This window comes from Armigeres subalbatus, chromosome 3, assembly GCF_024139115.2.
Source record: "Armigeres subalbatus isolate Guangzhou_Male chromosome 3, GZ_Asu_2, whole genome shotgun sequence".
Classification (NCBI taxonomy): domain Eukaryota; kingdom Metazoa; phylum Arthropoda; class Insecta; order Diptera; family Culicidae; genus Armigeres; species Armigeres subalbatus.
In genome coordinates, this window is record NC_085141.1 from 390,790,823 (window position 1) to 390,803,249 (window position 12,427).

Consider the following 12,427-nt stretch of genomic DNA (forward strand, 5'->3'; position numbering starts at 1 on the left):
TCTCCATTGGCTTTATCAAGACATTCATAAAACGTGTCCTTCACGTCGTCGAATTTATCGTTTGTCAGTGCGTAAACGTTGATTAGGCTGTAATTGAAGAATTTGTCCCTTATCCTCAACACACAGATTCGTTCGCTAATGGGTTTCCACCGCATCACTCGCTTCATCTGCTTGCCCATCACTACGAAACCAACTCCATGCTCTGCTTTTTCACCGCCACTATGATAGATGTTATACTTGAATGCAGTGTTGGTCGTGGGGTCCACGGCTCGGAATTCACGTTCTCCGGATCTAGGCCATCGGACTTCTTGAATAGCGGCCACGTTCACTCCAACTTTCTGCAGTTCACGAGCCAGAAGGCTCACTCGTCCAGGTTCATTTAGGGTCCTGACATTCCAGGTACTGAGTTTCCAATCATAGTCCTTATTTCGTTGCCGGGTCGGTTGCCAATAATAACGTTCTCTTTTTCTTCTATCTCCATTTTTCGTGGTATTTGAGAGGCTTCAGTAAGCTACCGGTCGCGTTACCTACATCGTGATGATGGGGCTGCCACCTTAGATATAGCTGACGCGATAGAGCATTTCGTTAAACAGCCGCTGGGTACCAGGCAGACGCTGTTTGAGCCGCACCTGGTGAACAGACGCTCGAGGCGTATCTTTTCACTCTAGCTGATATCAGAAGGACAACAGTGCCCAGAATTTATACCATTTGTATTTTCTACTAAATTAGCATGAAGAAGAAGAAGAAGAAGAAAACATAGAAATAGCCAGCCGCAATTGGTTTTAACTTGAACCTGACATAGAAAAAATACGATCTCAGGGGTAAATAAGGCAAAACGGACACTTCCACTCATGATGTAAGGTCGGTCTTATTTTCTACCATTTTTACCATTTGTATTTTCTTCTAAGTTAGCATTAGAAAATATAGAAATAGTCAGGCGCAATTGAGTTTGAATTGTAGCTGTCATAGAAAAAATATGATTTCAGGGGTAAATGGGGCAAAACGGCTACTTCCAGTCATGGTACAAAGTAGGAATAGATTCTACTCGTATTTTCGACTGATTAAGCATTAGAAAACATAGAAATAGCTAGCAACAGTCGGTTTTAAAATATAGCTATCATAGACAAAATATGTTATTAGGGATAAATGGGTTAAAACGGTTAGTTGCCATAATTTCCGGCGAATATATAGCACCATTCGATTTGTCGTGGATTTTGCTTTTAGAAAAGGTATTTTTCCGGCGCAGTAAGTAGGCGCAATAAATAGTTACCTTTTTAAGTCGGATTTTTCCACTGAGGCATTGACGGAACGGGAGTTCTGGTAATGATAAGGCATCAGTTATTTTGGTATAAATTATTTATTATTTATGGTTATAGTTTCAATATTACGAAGCTTTGTTTGTAGGTATTCTATTGCCTTATCCTTCGAAAATTTCTTCAGAATTATAGCTTTCTCCATTTATTCCTTTGGAAGCTCTAGTGATTCCTTCAATATATCTATTCAAAATTCCATTACCAAATTCTACGAATATCTAATGGAATTTCTAAAGGAACTCCTGTTGTAATTTCCGACATTCAGAATTTTATTCAGGGACTCCTTCGGAAATTCTCCCGGTGATTAATTCGGAAATGTATCCAAAAGTTTTGTTAGGAATTCCCTCAGAAATGCCTTCGAAATTTTCTTCGAAAATTCGTTCAGAACTTCCTTCAGGAATATCATTAGGAAATTCCTTTAGAACATCTTAGAAAACACCTTAAGAAATTGTTCCGAAATTATTCCTTCAAAAATGTGTTGGATTTTTATTTAAAAATGCGTTTACTAATTTCTTTTGAAATGCTTTTAAAAATTTCTTTGGAATTTCCTCGGATGTTCCTTTAGAATAATATATTTAGGAGAAATATTATTTTAAAATGCTTCGTAAATTCCATCACAAATTCGGCTGAAGTACTTTCGAGAACTCCTTCAGGGAAATTTTTGTTTGAGAATATTTTTTTTTATGAATTTCTTCGGATATTTTTTTAGGAATTCCTTCGGTAATTTCTTAATGGAAACAATAGGAAACTTCCTAAAGAACTGTTCCGGAAATTTCTTAAAGAATTTCTTCGAGAATTCCCGCGATTTTTTTTCGGAGAATCATCTGGAGATACATTTGGAAGTTCCATTACGAATTATTTTTGAAATTCCTTTAGGAGTTTCCTCGAAATGTCATTATAAATTCTTCTGAACACTCTTTTTGGAGTTCCTTCTAAAAGTGTTTTAGAAATTCCATCCAAAATACCTTCGTTAAGCCCAGGGGATGTTTTTTTATTTCTTGAATTCTTTTTGGGAATTCACTTGGAAATTTCTTTAGGAAAACTTACACCTTAAGAAGTTGAACCGCAAATTCCTACGAAAATTGCTTTAGAAACTCATTGGAAAATTCTTTACGAATTTCTCTTGAAATTTTAGGAATTTCTTCGAAAATGGTTTAATAAATTTCTTGAAGAAATTCTTCGGGAATTCCTTGAAAAATTTCTTCAGAAAAACTTTGGTGAAATCCTCCAGAAACTCGGCAAAACGGGATTCAAATATCACGTCCACTTCATTTTGAGATTTCTAGTGGTCCCCCTCTGTCACGCTATTTTGTATACCTAGTATATATTCTGTCACAAAACCATGGACACTCTTTGTTAATTTGTTAATTTGACTGATGTTAATTTGATGTTAATTTGACTGTTAATTTGACTGAATATCATTTTATTTTATTTTGGCGTATATTTTCTGGTGATTTTTAATTAATATTTAGTTCATCACGAAGCAATGACAAAAGGTCGAAAGACAAAAGGCGAAAGCACGAAAAGTCGGAAAACAAGAGGCCGAAAGACAAAAGATCGAAATGACAAAACGTTGAAAAGACAAAACGTCGAAAAGACAAAACGTCGAAAGGGACAAAAAGTCGATAGGCACAAAAGGTCGAAAGGGACAAAAGGTCGAAGGGTCCAAAGGGACAAAAGGTAAATCAAGAACAAGTTGATAGTAAGTTGGGTGTATTCTAAAGGAATTTATAAAATATATTTAACTTCAAGCAGAAGTAACACACTCATCTCATCAATCAAAATTGAAGAATGAGAAATTTTTAAAGAAGGAGTAATTACTATGGAACATTATTATGAATTTTGGGATAGTTCTGTTATACAGCCGACTCTCTACATCTCGATGTTCTATATCTCGATATCTCTCCCTATGTCGATGGTTTCCTCAGTCCCTTCAATCTGCATACATTTGGGCTTTTGGGCTCGATAACCTCCCTATCTCGATATCTCTCTATCTCGATGTGTTCTGATCATATTTTGTTCAGGATTCACTCTCCTTATGTCGATATGTTCAAATTTTTAGGCTACTAGACCAGCTTTGGACAATAACAAACATATCAACAACAGCAAACGACATTTGTTTTGTTGTCGTTTTTCATAGCAACGAGCTTTTTTGGATCTAGTACCCATTTCAATTTTCCTTCCATTCCTCGATCTCTCCCTATCTCGATGGTTCCTTCAATATCGAGATGTGGAGATTAAAAGAAAAGTTGATTTAATAAATGTTCTTCTCGATTTTTTGTCTCTTTCGAACATTTGTCCCGTTCAACGTCTTTTGCCGCGTCGACGTTTTGTCTTTCGACCTTTTGCCCTTTCGACCATTTGTCCCTAACCCATTTTTTCAACCTTTCCGTCCCTGACGTCTGTTTTTGAGGGCTTTTAAAAATTGAAACTGATATAAGAACCACATTTATTGACCGATTCCTTCGCAACAAGTTGCATTCGATCCGGATGGATCCCAACTTTCGATTCATACTGGGACGGTTCCAGAAATATTCCCGAATCCTTTGGGGCCACAAAAGGGGTGACCATTTACAAATTTAAGTCAACACAAGTCGTGTGACACCTCAAACTTCATGATTTCACAAATCTTGGCTTTTAGGACCACTCGGATTCAATCTAGCCACATTGGTTCAATCTGACAACGATGGGAATGATATTTTCAGAATTCCTGTCCCCGGTTTGTGGCTGATGTGGCCCGATTCAACCCGAGTGCTTTGTGGAATGAAGTGTCATGAATACTGAGGTGTCGCCCTTCCTATTTTGACTAAATTTGAAAAATGGTCATTCCGGAGGACCCCACGATTTAGGCCGGATTGAACCAGAGTGGCCCAGGAGCCCTAAAATTATCCACCAAGTCGTTACGGGAAGAAGTGTCAACCATTAATTGGCGGGAAGAAAGCCACCCCCCCCCCCCCCATTAACTCGAGCTTGCATAGGTCGCCAGGATATCACCGAAACCATTCCGTGGTGTGGAAAGAACTAGCAGATAAGAAGCGATTACCGGAAGATAAGGTTAGCGTAGGTTAAGAAGGTGGGACGGTGTGGGAGTGAGTCGGCAAAGTCCGAATAAATGTTGTCAGCAATGCCATAAATGTGAGTTTTTCTGTGCTTCCGTGCGGTCATTCCTTGTCAAGCGGGCTTGGTAGTCATATGGCTACTGCTTCTGCCTCATACGCAGGAGGTCGTGGGTTCAATCCCAGGTCCGTTCCATTCTCCTACTTTGTATCTTTCTCTTTATTTCTCATGTTCTAGCAATCGCTAGAACTGGAAATGGACTTCCATACCGTTTCCATTACTATTCCTATACCTTCAACTTGAGTATTCTAACAGTAATCTACTAGAATTGGAAATGAACTATAGAGCTCGTTTCCTACATCCAACTAGAAATTCCATCAGTTACCTTCTCCTATCTATCACATTGGCAGCTCGTTAACCAAGACGGACCTCTGCCTCTCTAACCTAACCCAGAAACTCCAACAAATTCCGCATGAACTCGTGGCAAGTGCAGAGGTATATTCGGCTTGCAGTGGGCGAGTGATTGCATCATCATTTCCTCCCCCTTCCCAACATTGACTTGCATTCTGACGTGGCAGGCGCCAGTATGACCTAACAAATGAGATCACCAGTACTTGTACATTGAAGATGTGTGCTAGTCCCAAGTAAACATCTGTTGGTTCCTTGTGCAAGAACAGCTGATCTAGTCATAATGGAGTAGCAACTACGAGCAGTCAATCAAGCTCAAGCTCAAGCAAGCTCAAGCAAGCTTCCGTGCGGTCATTCCTTGTAACTCGAAACTTCCCGTTAAGCATGCCGACCCTGAGGTGTATTGTAGTCAGGGAGTTTCAGGAAGGCTCCCTGCTGAGCAACCGGCAGTTACAAGATTGTGGCCGGATTGATCCCGAGCCCAGGTGCCCTAAAAATATCATTCCCATAAAAATTTGTGAAAATATGAAGTTTGAAGTATCACATGATTTTTCCGGGGACAACTGACCCCAACGGATTCTGCAATAATGTTGGAACCGTACTGAGGATTGACTCAATTGATTTGAGGATTGATTTTACAGCAGTTTTAATTTTTGAAAGCCATCAAAAACAGACGTCGGTGGCGGAAAGGTTCATCTCATCTTTCCCTTTGGCTTAGTAACACGAAAACAAAAAGAATAATGTTGAGAAAACAGGAAAGGAAATGTTTTCGCTAATCATAGATATAGCCATTTGGAGAAACCATTTTTTTAACCGCATGAACTATCGAAAAGTTAAAAAAAGTAAGAGGAAAAAACTGTTCAGCGCGGGAAACGCTAGTATCATTTTATATACTAAATGATAATAACACTTATTATCGTTTAGTATATTGAGTGATCCTAGCGTTTCACGCTGTTGATATTAGACATAGAGCAATGTACCCTCAGACAAAGTTGTAGAGGGGAATCAGCGCTAGAAGTCCGCCATACAACACTTTTCGGAATTCCGCCTCTGGAATGAGCTATTGGCTGAATACTAAATGATAATGAAATGATAAGTTCAATCCCTGCATTCAATTTACCTTTTAAAGTTTTAATTTAACTCGAAATTTATTCGACGTCATACTTCATTTCACTAAACAAGTTCAAAATTCATATTCCATAATATAAAACACATTTTGCTTTACTTTCTATCTTTAAAATGAAACACATAATTACGTCAGATGAAATGAATTAATTGCTCCTTGTCGCATCGTGTCCAACCAATCCAAATTCTTACAGTCTTTCTGTCCCTGGACCTTACTCCACAATCGGCCAAATTGGAGCTTGCAGTTCTACCAGCTCCGACAGTCACATTACTTTTCTGTGCCAGTAGTTCATCGTGTTATCAGAATCGCACATTTTTCCACCGCAAGTGGGACGGACTCGTTGCACTCTTTCCTGCAGATACGTAGAAGTACCTCTATTCTAGAGAAAAAAAAAACAGACCCGACTCTCATATTCCTCGGAGTGATAGCTTGGTCAGTTGCCACCACTTACATCACCGAAATAGGAGAAAGGCCACTGCACAATGGTCGGATTCGTTAAATTTCACGACATAAATCGATAACTCAAAAACCATCAGTGCTAGAGTTTTGACGTCTTCAGAAGAAATGATCTACAAGAAGAGATCTATTTTTGGTGTAAGTTGTCATTAGGGTGGCCCTTCGGTAATTTTTTTTTGGAAATGTATTTTTTTACCCTTTTGAGTTAGGAGTTCATATAATTCTACAAAGTTGTAGAGAATTTAATTCTAAGCATTTTTGCTTAATAAAGATTTATTTTATCTCATAAAGGTGATGTTTTATGACAAAAATGCTAAATTTAGATAGGGTGGTCCCGAAAAAAATAGTTTTTAGCTTCCACTTTCATCAATTCAGAATATTTTCAAAAACTGTCTTAGCATCGCTTCATGGTCTTTGGATGGCGCATTTTTTGTTACATAAGATGGTTGATAGCTTCATTTTAAAGCATATTATAAGCGTTTTTTTCATGAAAAAGTGATATTTTTCTGAGCGTTCTACTGCAGCTAGTAGCAAATATTAGCAAAAAATTCAATCGTAATCTGAAAGTATACATGCAGGCCCATCAAATCCATGGTATTTCATTTGTCCATCTTTGACCACTTTTGTTTGACGATACTATTATTTTTGTACGAAAAATTAGGTTGAAACACATATATCATCTTTTGAATTTTCACAATATTTGGTAGAATAAAAGACAAGAACACCGTCCTTGACCAGAGGTCGTACAGACTGAACACTTAACACCTAGACAACCGACAGGACGCGTAACAACCAGTGGACCGGTGGAGAATTTTTCGATCACAAAAAGTTTCCTTCTTATCGAGGCGGGAATCGAGCCCACGTTCCATAGTCCATGCCTCTAGACGATTGACGGCGCTAACCGCAAGGCCACAAAGCCCACAAAGAATCGTTCTTTATCTAAAATATTTAAATCAACTCGTGTGGAAAAGAAGTCGAAAAAATCATTTTGACATTTTAACTACTGGAACGGTTTTTAAGGTGTTCTCATGAAATAAATGCTTAAGAGCGCTACTTTTGTGGCGAAATACAAAATCATAAAATTCAAGTTGGTTTTTCATGGCTAATTCGCAGAATAATTTCATTTTCACAGTTTCTATGTAAGGGTCGCCAATACTACATATGATTCCATGAACATTGATAATTGGTCCAGTAGTTCAAAAATTATGTTTAAAAAAAATATGTTTTCCAAAATGTTGATTTTTTCGACCACCCTGGATCGAAATCAGACAAAATTAAAAAGTGAGCTTATTTATTTTCGAAAACGAATGATTCTACCAAATATTGCGAAATCAGAGATATGGTATGTCTATGTGTTTACCATAGAATAGCTGATTTTTCATACAAAAACTAATATGATTATCAAACAAAAGTGGACAAACATGGACAAATGAAATACCATGGATTTGATGGGCCTGCATGTATACTTTCAGATTACGATTGAAATTTTTGCTAATATTTGCTACTAGCTGCAGTAGAATGCTCAGAAAAATATCACTTTTTCATAAAAAACGCTTATAAAATGCTTGAAAAAGAAGCTATCAACCATCTTATGTAACCAAAAGATGCGCCATCCAAAGACCATGAAGCGATGCTAAGACAGTTTTTGAAAATATTCTGAATTGATGAAAGTGGACGCTAAAAACTATTTTTTCGGGACCACCCTATCTAAATTTAGCAATTTTGTCATAAAACATGACCTATATGAGATAAAATAAATGTATATTAGGCAAAAATGCTTAGAATTAAATTCTCTACAACTTTGTAGAATTATATGAACTCCTAACTCAAAAGGGTAAAAAACACATTTCCAAAAAAATATCACCGAAGGGCCACCCTAATGACCACCTACACCAAAAATAGATCACTTCTTGTAGATCATTTCTTCTGAAGACGTCAAAACTCTAGCACTGATGGTTTTCGAGTTATCGATTTATGTCGTGAAATTTAACGAATCCGACCATTGTGCACTGCTAGAAGAAGGGACCAACGGCAACCAGTTGCAGTACACGTAACGGAGAAGTTATGAATCCAGGCCTTGTGCGAAGAATGCAGAAATATTGCAGCTCTGGAAATGCGCATTGCAATGGCAGTGGCGAACGCCACTGCAAGTCACTCTGGGGAAGATACATTTAATTAAAGCTAATTTATGGACCGACTTTGGGAGGAGCAGTGGAAAAGTGTGTTCATCATACTTTCGTTGCAATTTTGTCGGCCACCATCCAGCGCCGTGTACTGTGTAATAATTAATAATTTAGATAAAAATGTGTTCCTAAACTTGTCACTTGTATAAAACTAACTGCTGTCCTCTTGTTTCATTTCAGATGTTCGTCGCGTTTGTGTTGTCGTGGATAATCGGAGCTGGTCGTTGCAGCGGAAATCGTCGTGAGAACGGGAGTGTTTTAGTTAAAACTAAAGATAAATTTCAGGGATTTGTATAGTTTTGGAAAGTGTAGTGAACGCCAAATGGGAGTTGCTAAAATGCGAAGAATCAATACCTTAGTGCGAAGCTTTCAGTGCTTACTGGTGGCGTGGAGTTCGCAAATCAGCATCGCCGGGAGCACGTGGGATCACGTGATGGATTTTGATCCCAACTATAGGCTGCTGTGGACTTCCACCAGTCAGGATATTACGTTCGAGGTTCAGAGTCGGACACAGGGATATGTGGGTTTGGGGTTCTCCTATGATGGCACGTTAGCTGATTCGGATATCGTCGTTGGGTGGATGGAAGATGGGCAGAGCCACTTTCAGGTGAGTCTTGAGTATTTGATGCACTAACATCAGCCATATTAGATACATGCTGGCTTGATATTGGAGAAGCTATCGATGATAGAGTTCTCTTAAGAATATTTCTTTTTCGTTATCGAACGGAACTTATGTGCCCGATTGTACATCAGAGCTAATCTAGAAATGACCCAAAAAGTGACCGGAAACTTGGGATCAAAATTGTTTTTTAGATTGATTGCCGAAATAGAACATATTCTTTATTTCGTTATTTGGATTAAAAACTGAAAAAAAATCAAGAGTAAGTGAAAGACAATGTTTTAAGCCAATACAAACAATTTCTTCTACTACGATAAAATGTACAAACGACGGTGCGGTAATATGGTAATCAAATACATTTTCTGTTGAGTTCTAGAAAATTGTGTCTACTATTCCACATCAAGATTCCGAATCATTTGCTGATATTTTTTGATAATGTACGTGTAGTTGTATCAAAACAAGTTACAGATAGGAAATACGAACTATTGAATGATTCAAATTTACTTGCAAAACGATTTTTTCTCATTGATTATGTCAAAAACCAACACATCCGGTTGAAGCATTCCGCACAACAATGCATCACACTGTGGGGCACCCACAAACCAGACAAAACATCACACACCTCCAAAACCATCCACACTCTCTGGCGATGCAAGTGCAAATTCAAACCAAAACTTTGACACATTCGCCAACCAAAACCCGCAGAACATGCAGCCGGATCCCATTCACAGCATAATCCTCGCCTACCAACCCCGGTCCTCCGTGTCGTCCCGCGGGGAAAACGGGCTGTTTAAATTCATTAGGCTTTCAGCTCGCCTGTTTCACAACTTCATTTTCCTAATTTTGCAGATACCTTCCCGAGCCCCATCGCATGGGTCCGTCCAAGGGAACCGAGTCCGTGGGACATGGCGTGGAAAAGTAGAGGTGCCATAGCCGGAAACTTGGCACGGAAATCCTTCAACCGCCAGAATGCACCTGCCGTCGTCGCCGGTGCTGGGCGATTTTCCATCCTGGGGTGCAGCAAACGGTGCGATCGTCTGCTGTGTGTTTTACATTTTAATGGTGCGTGATATGCCTAGGGCCCGGCTGTCGCGGCACTATATAGGTGCAGCACAATGCTTTTCCTTCATTGTTTCGGGTGTTTGTCTGGGTGCTGGCGAAGGGCTTGTCCTTGCTATTTATATATTTCTATAATGCTGACACCTCTTGGTTGGCCACGGTTCGGGAGCGTTCTGTTGCAGAAATGTTGTTCCTGTTCCTTGAGAATTGAAATATTTTGAAATGTTTAGAAACTGTTCCGCACTGAGCACTGTTCCGTCCTTTATCCCAAATGACAAACTGAATGGCTTTGTCACGATTCGCCTCAATGTCCATTTTACCATAAATACCAAATGACACACGCTACAAATGGAATGTCATCAGCTCCATACGTGATTCGGGAAATGTCTAAATAGTCAATGATGGCAAATATCAGGATGATTATTTTCTTAAAATGCATTCTAAGTGGATAACAATACCCTTCATAGGTTTGGCTACTAGTTTCGTGATCCTTCTAATGACATTATTATTATAGGCGGAAACATGTGAAATATTATAGGTGTCCATGCAATGTAATCTATGGGGTGTTAGTTTTTGAATTTTGAATTTAGATTCTTTTTAATTAGATGAGATCTTTTGAATCAGGGCGCCATCAATGGTCACAGTTCTAAATCTAGGTTGTGAACTACTTCTTTGTGACCACCTACACTATTTAAAACAAATTATTCAAAGTGTCTCAGCTTTGATTGAACAATGGGAAATATCGATTAAGAACTTTAAATTGAATCGAGCTCAAAAGATTTTCACAATCACTCAGATACATAACAAAAACCGCCATCAGTTACCAATAACACCATATCTCCAATAAAAAGCCTCTTGCTTCGTCTGGCACTTCTTTGGTTATATTTTTGTAACAGAACCTTAGTCGAAGTCGCCATCACTGATATTTATTTATTTATAATAATTAAAATCCAACAGACAGATGATGTCTCAATGAATAAAACTTAACCTAACTGGAAAAGATCAGCGGTGCTGAAAAGATTGAGCATCAGAAGAAAACTTATTTAGTTAGTGGCTAATAGAACGATTGAGCTCGTGTAAAGCATAGTCCATGCTTCATAGGTTCAGGTACAAAAAATCTCGTTGACGAAGTGGCCTCTTGGGAGCGTACAAATTTAGCTGAGTTAGCAAAGCAAAAGCGGCCTGAGCAATTGATTGTCTCACCTCAAGCGGTTCTATTTGCAGAAGACGGCAACGCTCCACGTACAGAGGCAGGTTCATAAGGTCGCGCCACCTGAGGAACCGAAGTGCATATCTAACAAACTTTTTTTTTTTGAATAGCTTCTATTCGGACGATCCAGCTGACGTGGAATGGGCTCCATACGACAGCATTCGACACCAAAATTGATCGTACCAGCGAACAGTAGAGGGCTTTGAGACAAAATGGAACACGGAACTCGTCTGCAATTTTGAACAGCCCAATTGTCGGTTGGCTCTGGCGATTATGTCGTTGTAGTGAACTTGAAAGGTAATCCCACTGTCCAAGATAACGCCGAGATCCTTCAGGTGCCGCACTCGGGTAAGACTACGTCCAGAAAGGCTATAGTCAAAGATGATCGGCATGACGGCATATTCTTGTGGTGGTACGAAATGATGTTGCATTTTTCGATACATAGACACAACAAATTACGCGAACACCAATCTGCGAAGGTATGCACCATATGTTGTAGCTCCAAGCAGTCCGTGTCACATTTTATTATTTCATAAATGTTCGTGTCATCTGCGTAAAATAAGCGACAGCCGGCTGGTAGCAACAGCGAGACATCGTTTATGAAAATCGAGAAAAGCAAAGGGCCTAGATTACTGCCCTGCGGAACTCCCGAGTTGTTGCAGAATGCTTCCGACTCCGACAAACCTATCTTAACCCGTACCGAGCGGTTCATCAGGTAGGACCGGAACCAAAGCACAGAGCTTGATGAAACGCCAAGCTTCTCCAATTTGGAGAGAAGGATTTCATCGTCCGCTGTATCAAATGCCGCCTTCAAGTCCATATACGCAGCGTCCGTCTGCCACCCCGAATCCATGCAGCGCAAACAGCTGGAGGTGAACTGCACCAGATTCGTTGAGCCTGATCGCTTTGAGTAAAATCCGTGTTAATCGGCTTCGATGTAGTTTATAGAGCAGGAAAACAGTGACTTCTGTACAATTATTTCGAACAGCTTTGAAC

General features: G+C 39.3%; 1 protein-coding gene across 1 annotated transcript in view; it reads left to right on the forward strand.

The window, feature by feature from the left end:
• The window catches only part of LOC134226775 (MOXD1 homolog 2-like), a 387,300-nt gene that overhangs the window by 127,373 nt on the left and 247,500 nt on the right, over positions 1-12,427 (forward strand). Inside the window, exon 2 of the mRNA XM_062707752.1 lies at positions 8,724-9,150. Coding sequence (XP_062563736.1) covers positions 8,866-9,150 — 285 coding nt within the window. The 5' untranslated portion in view covers positions 8,724-8,865. The remainder of the gene's footprint in view (positions 1-8,723; positions 9,151-12,427) is intronic.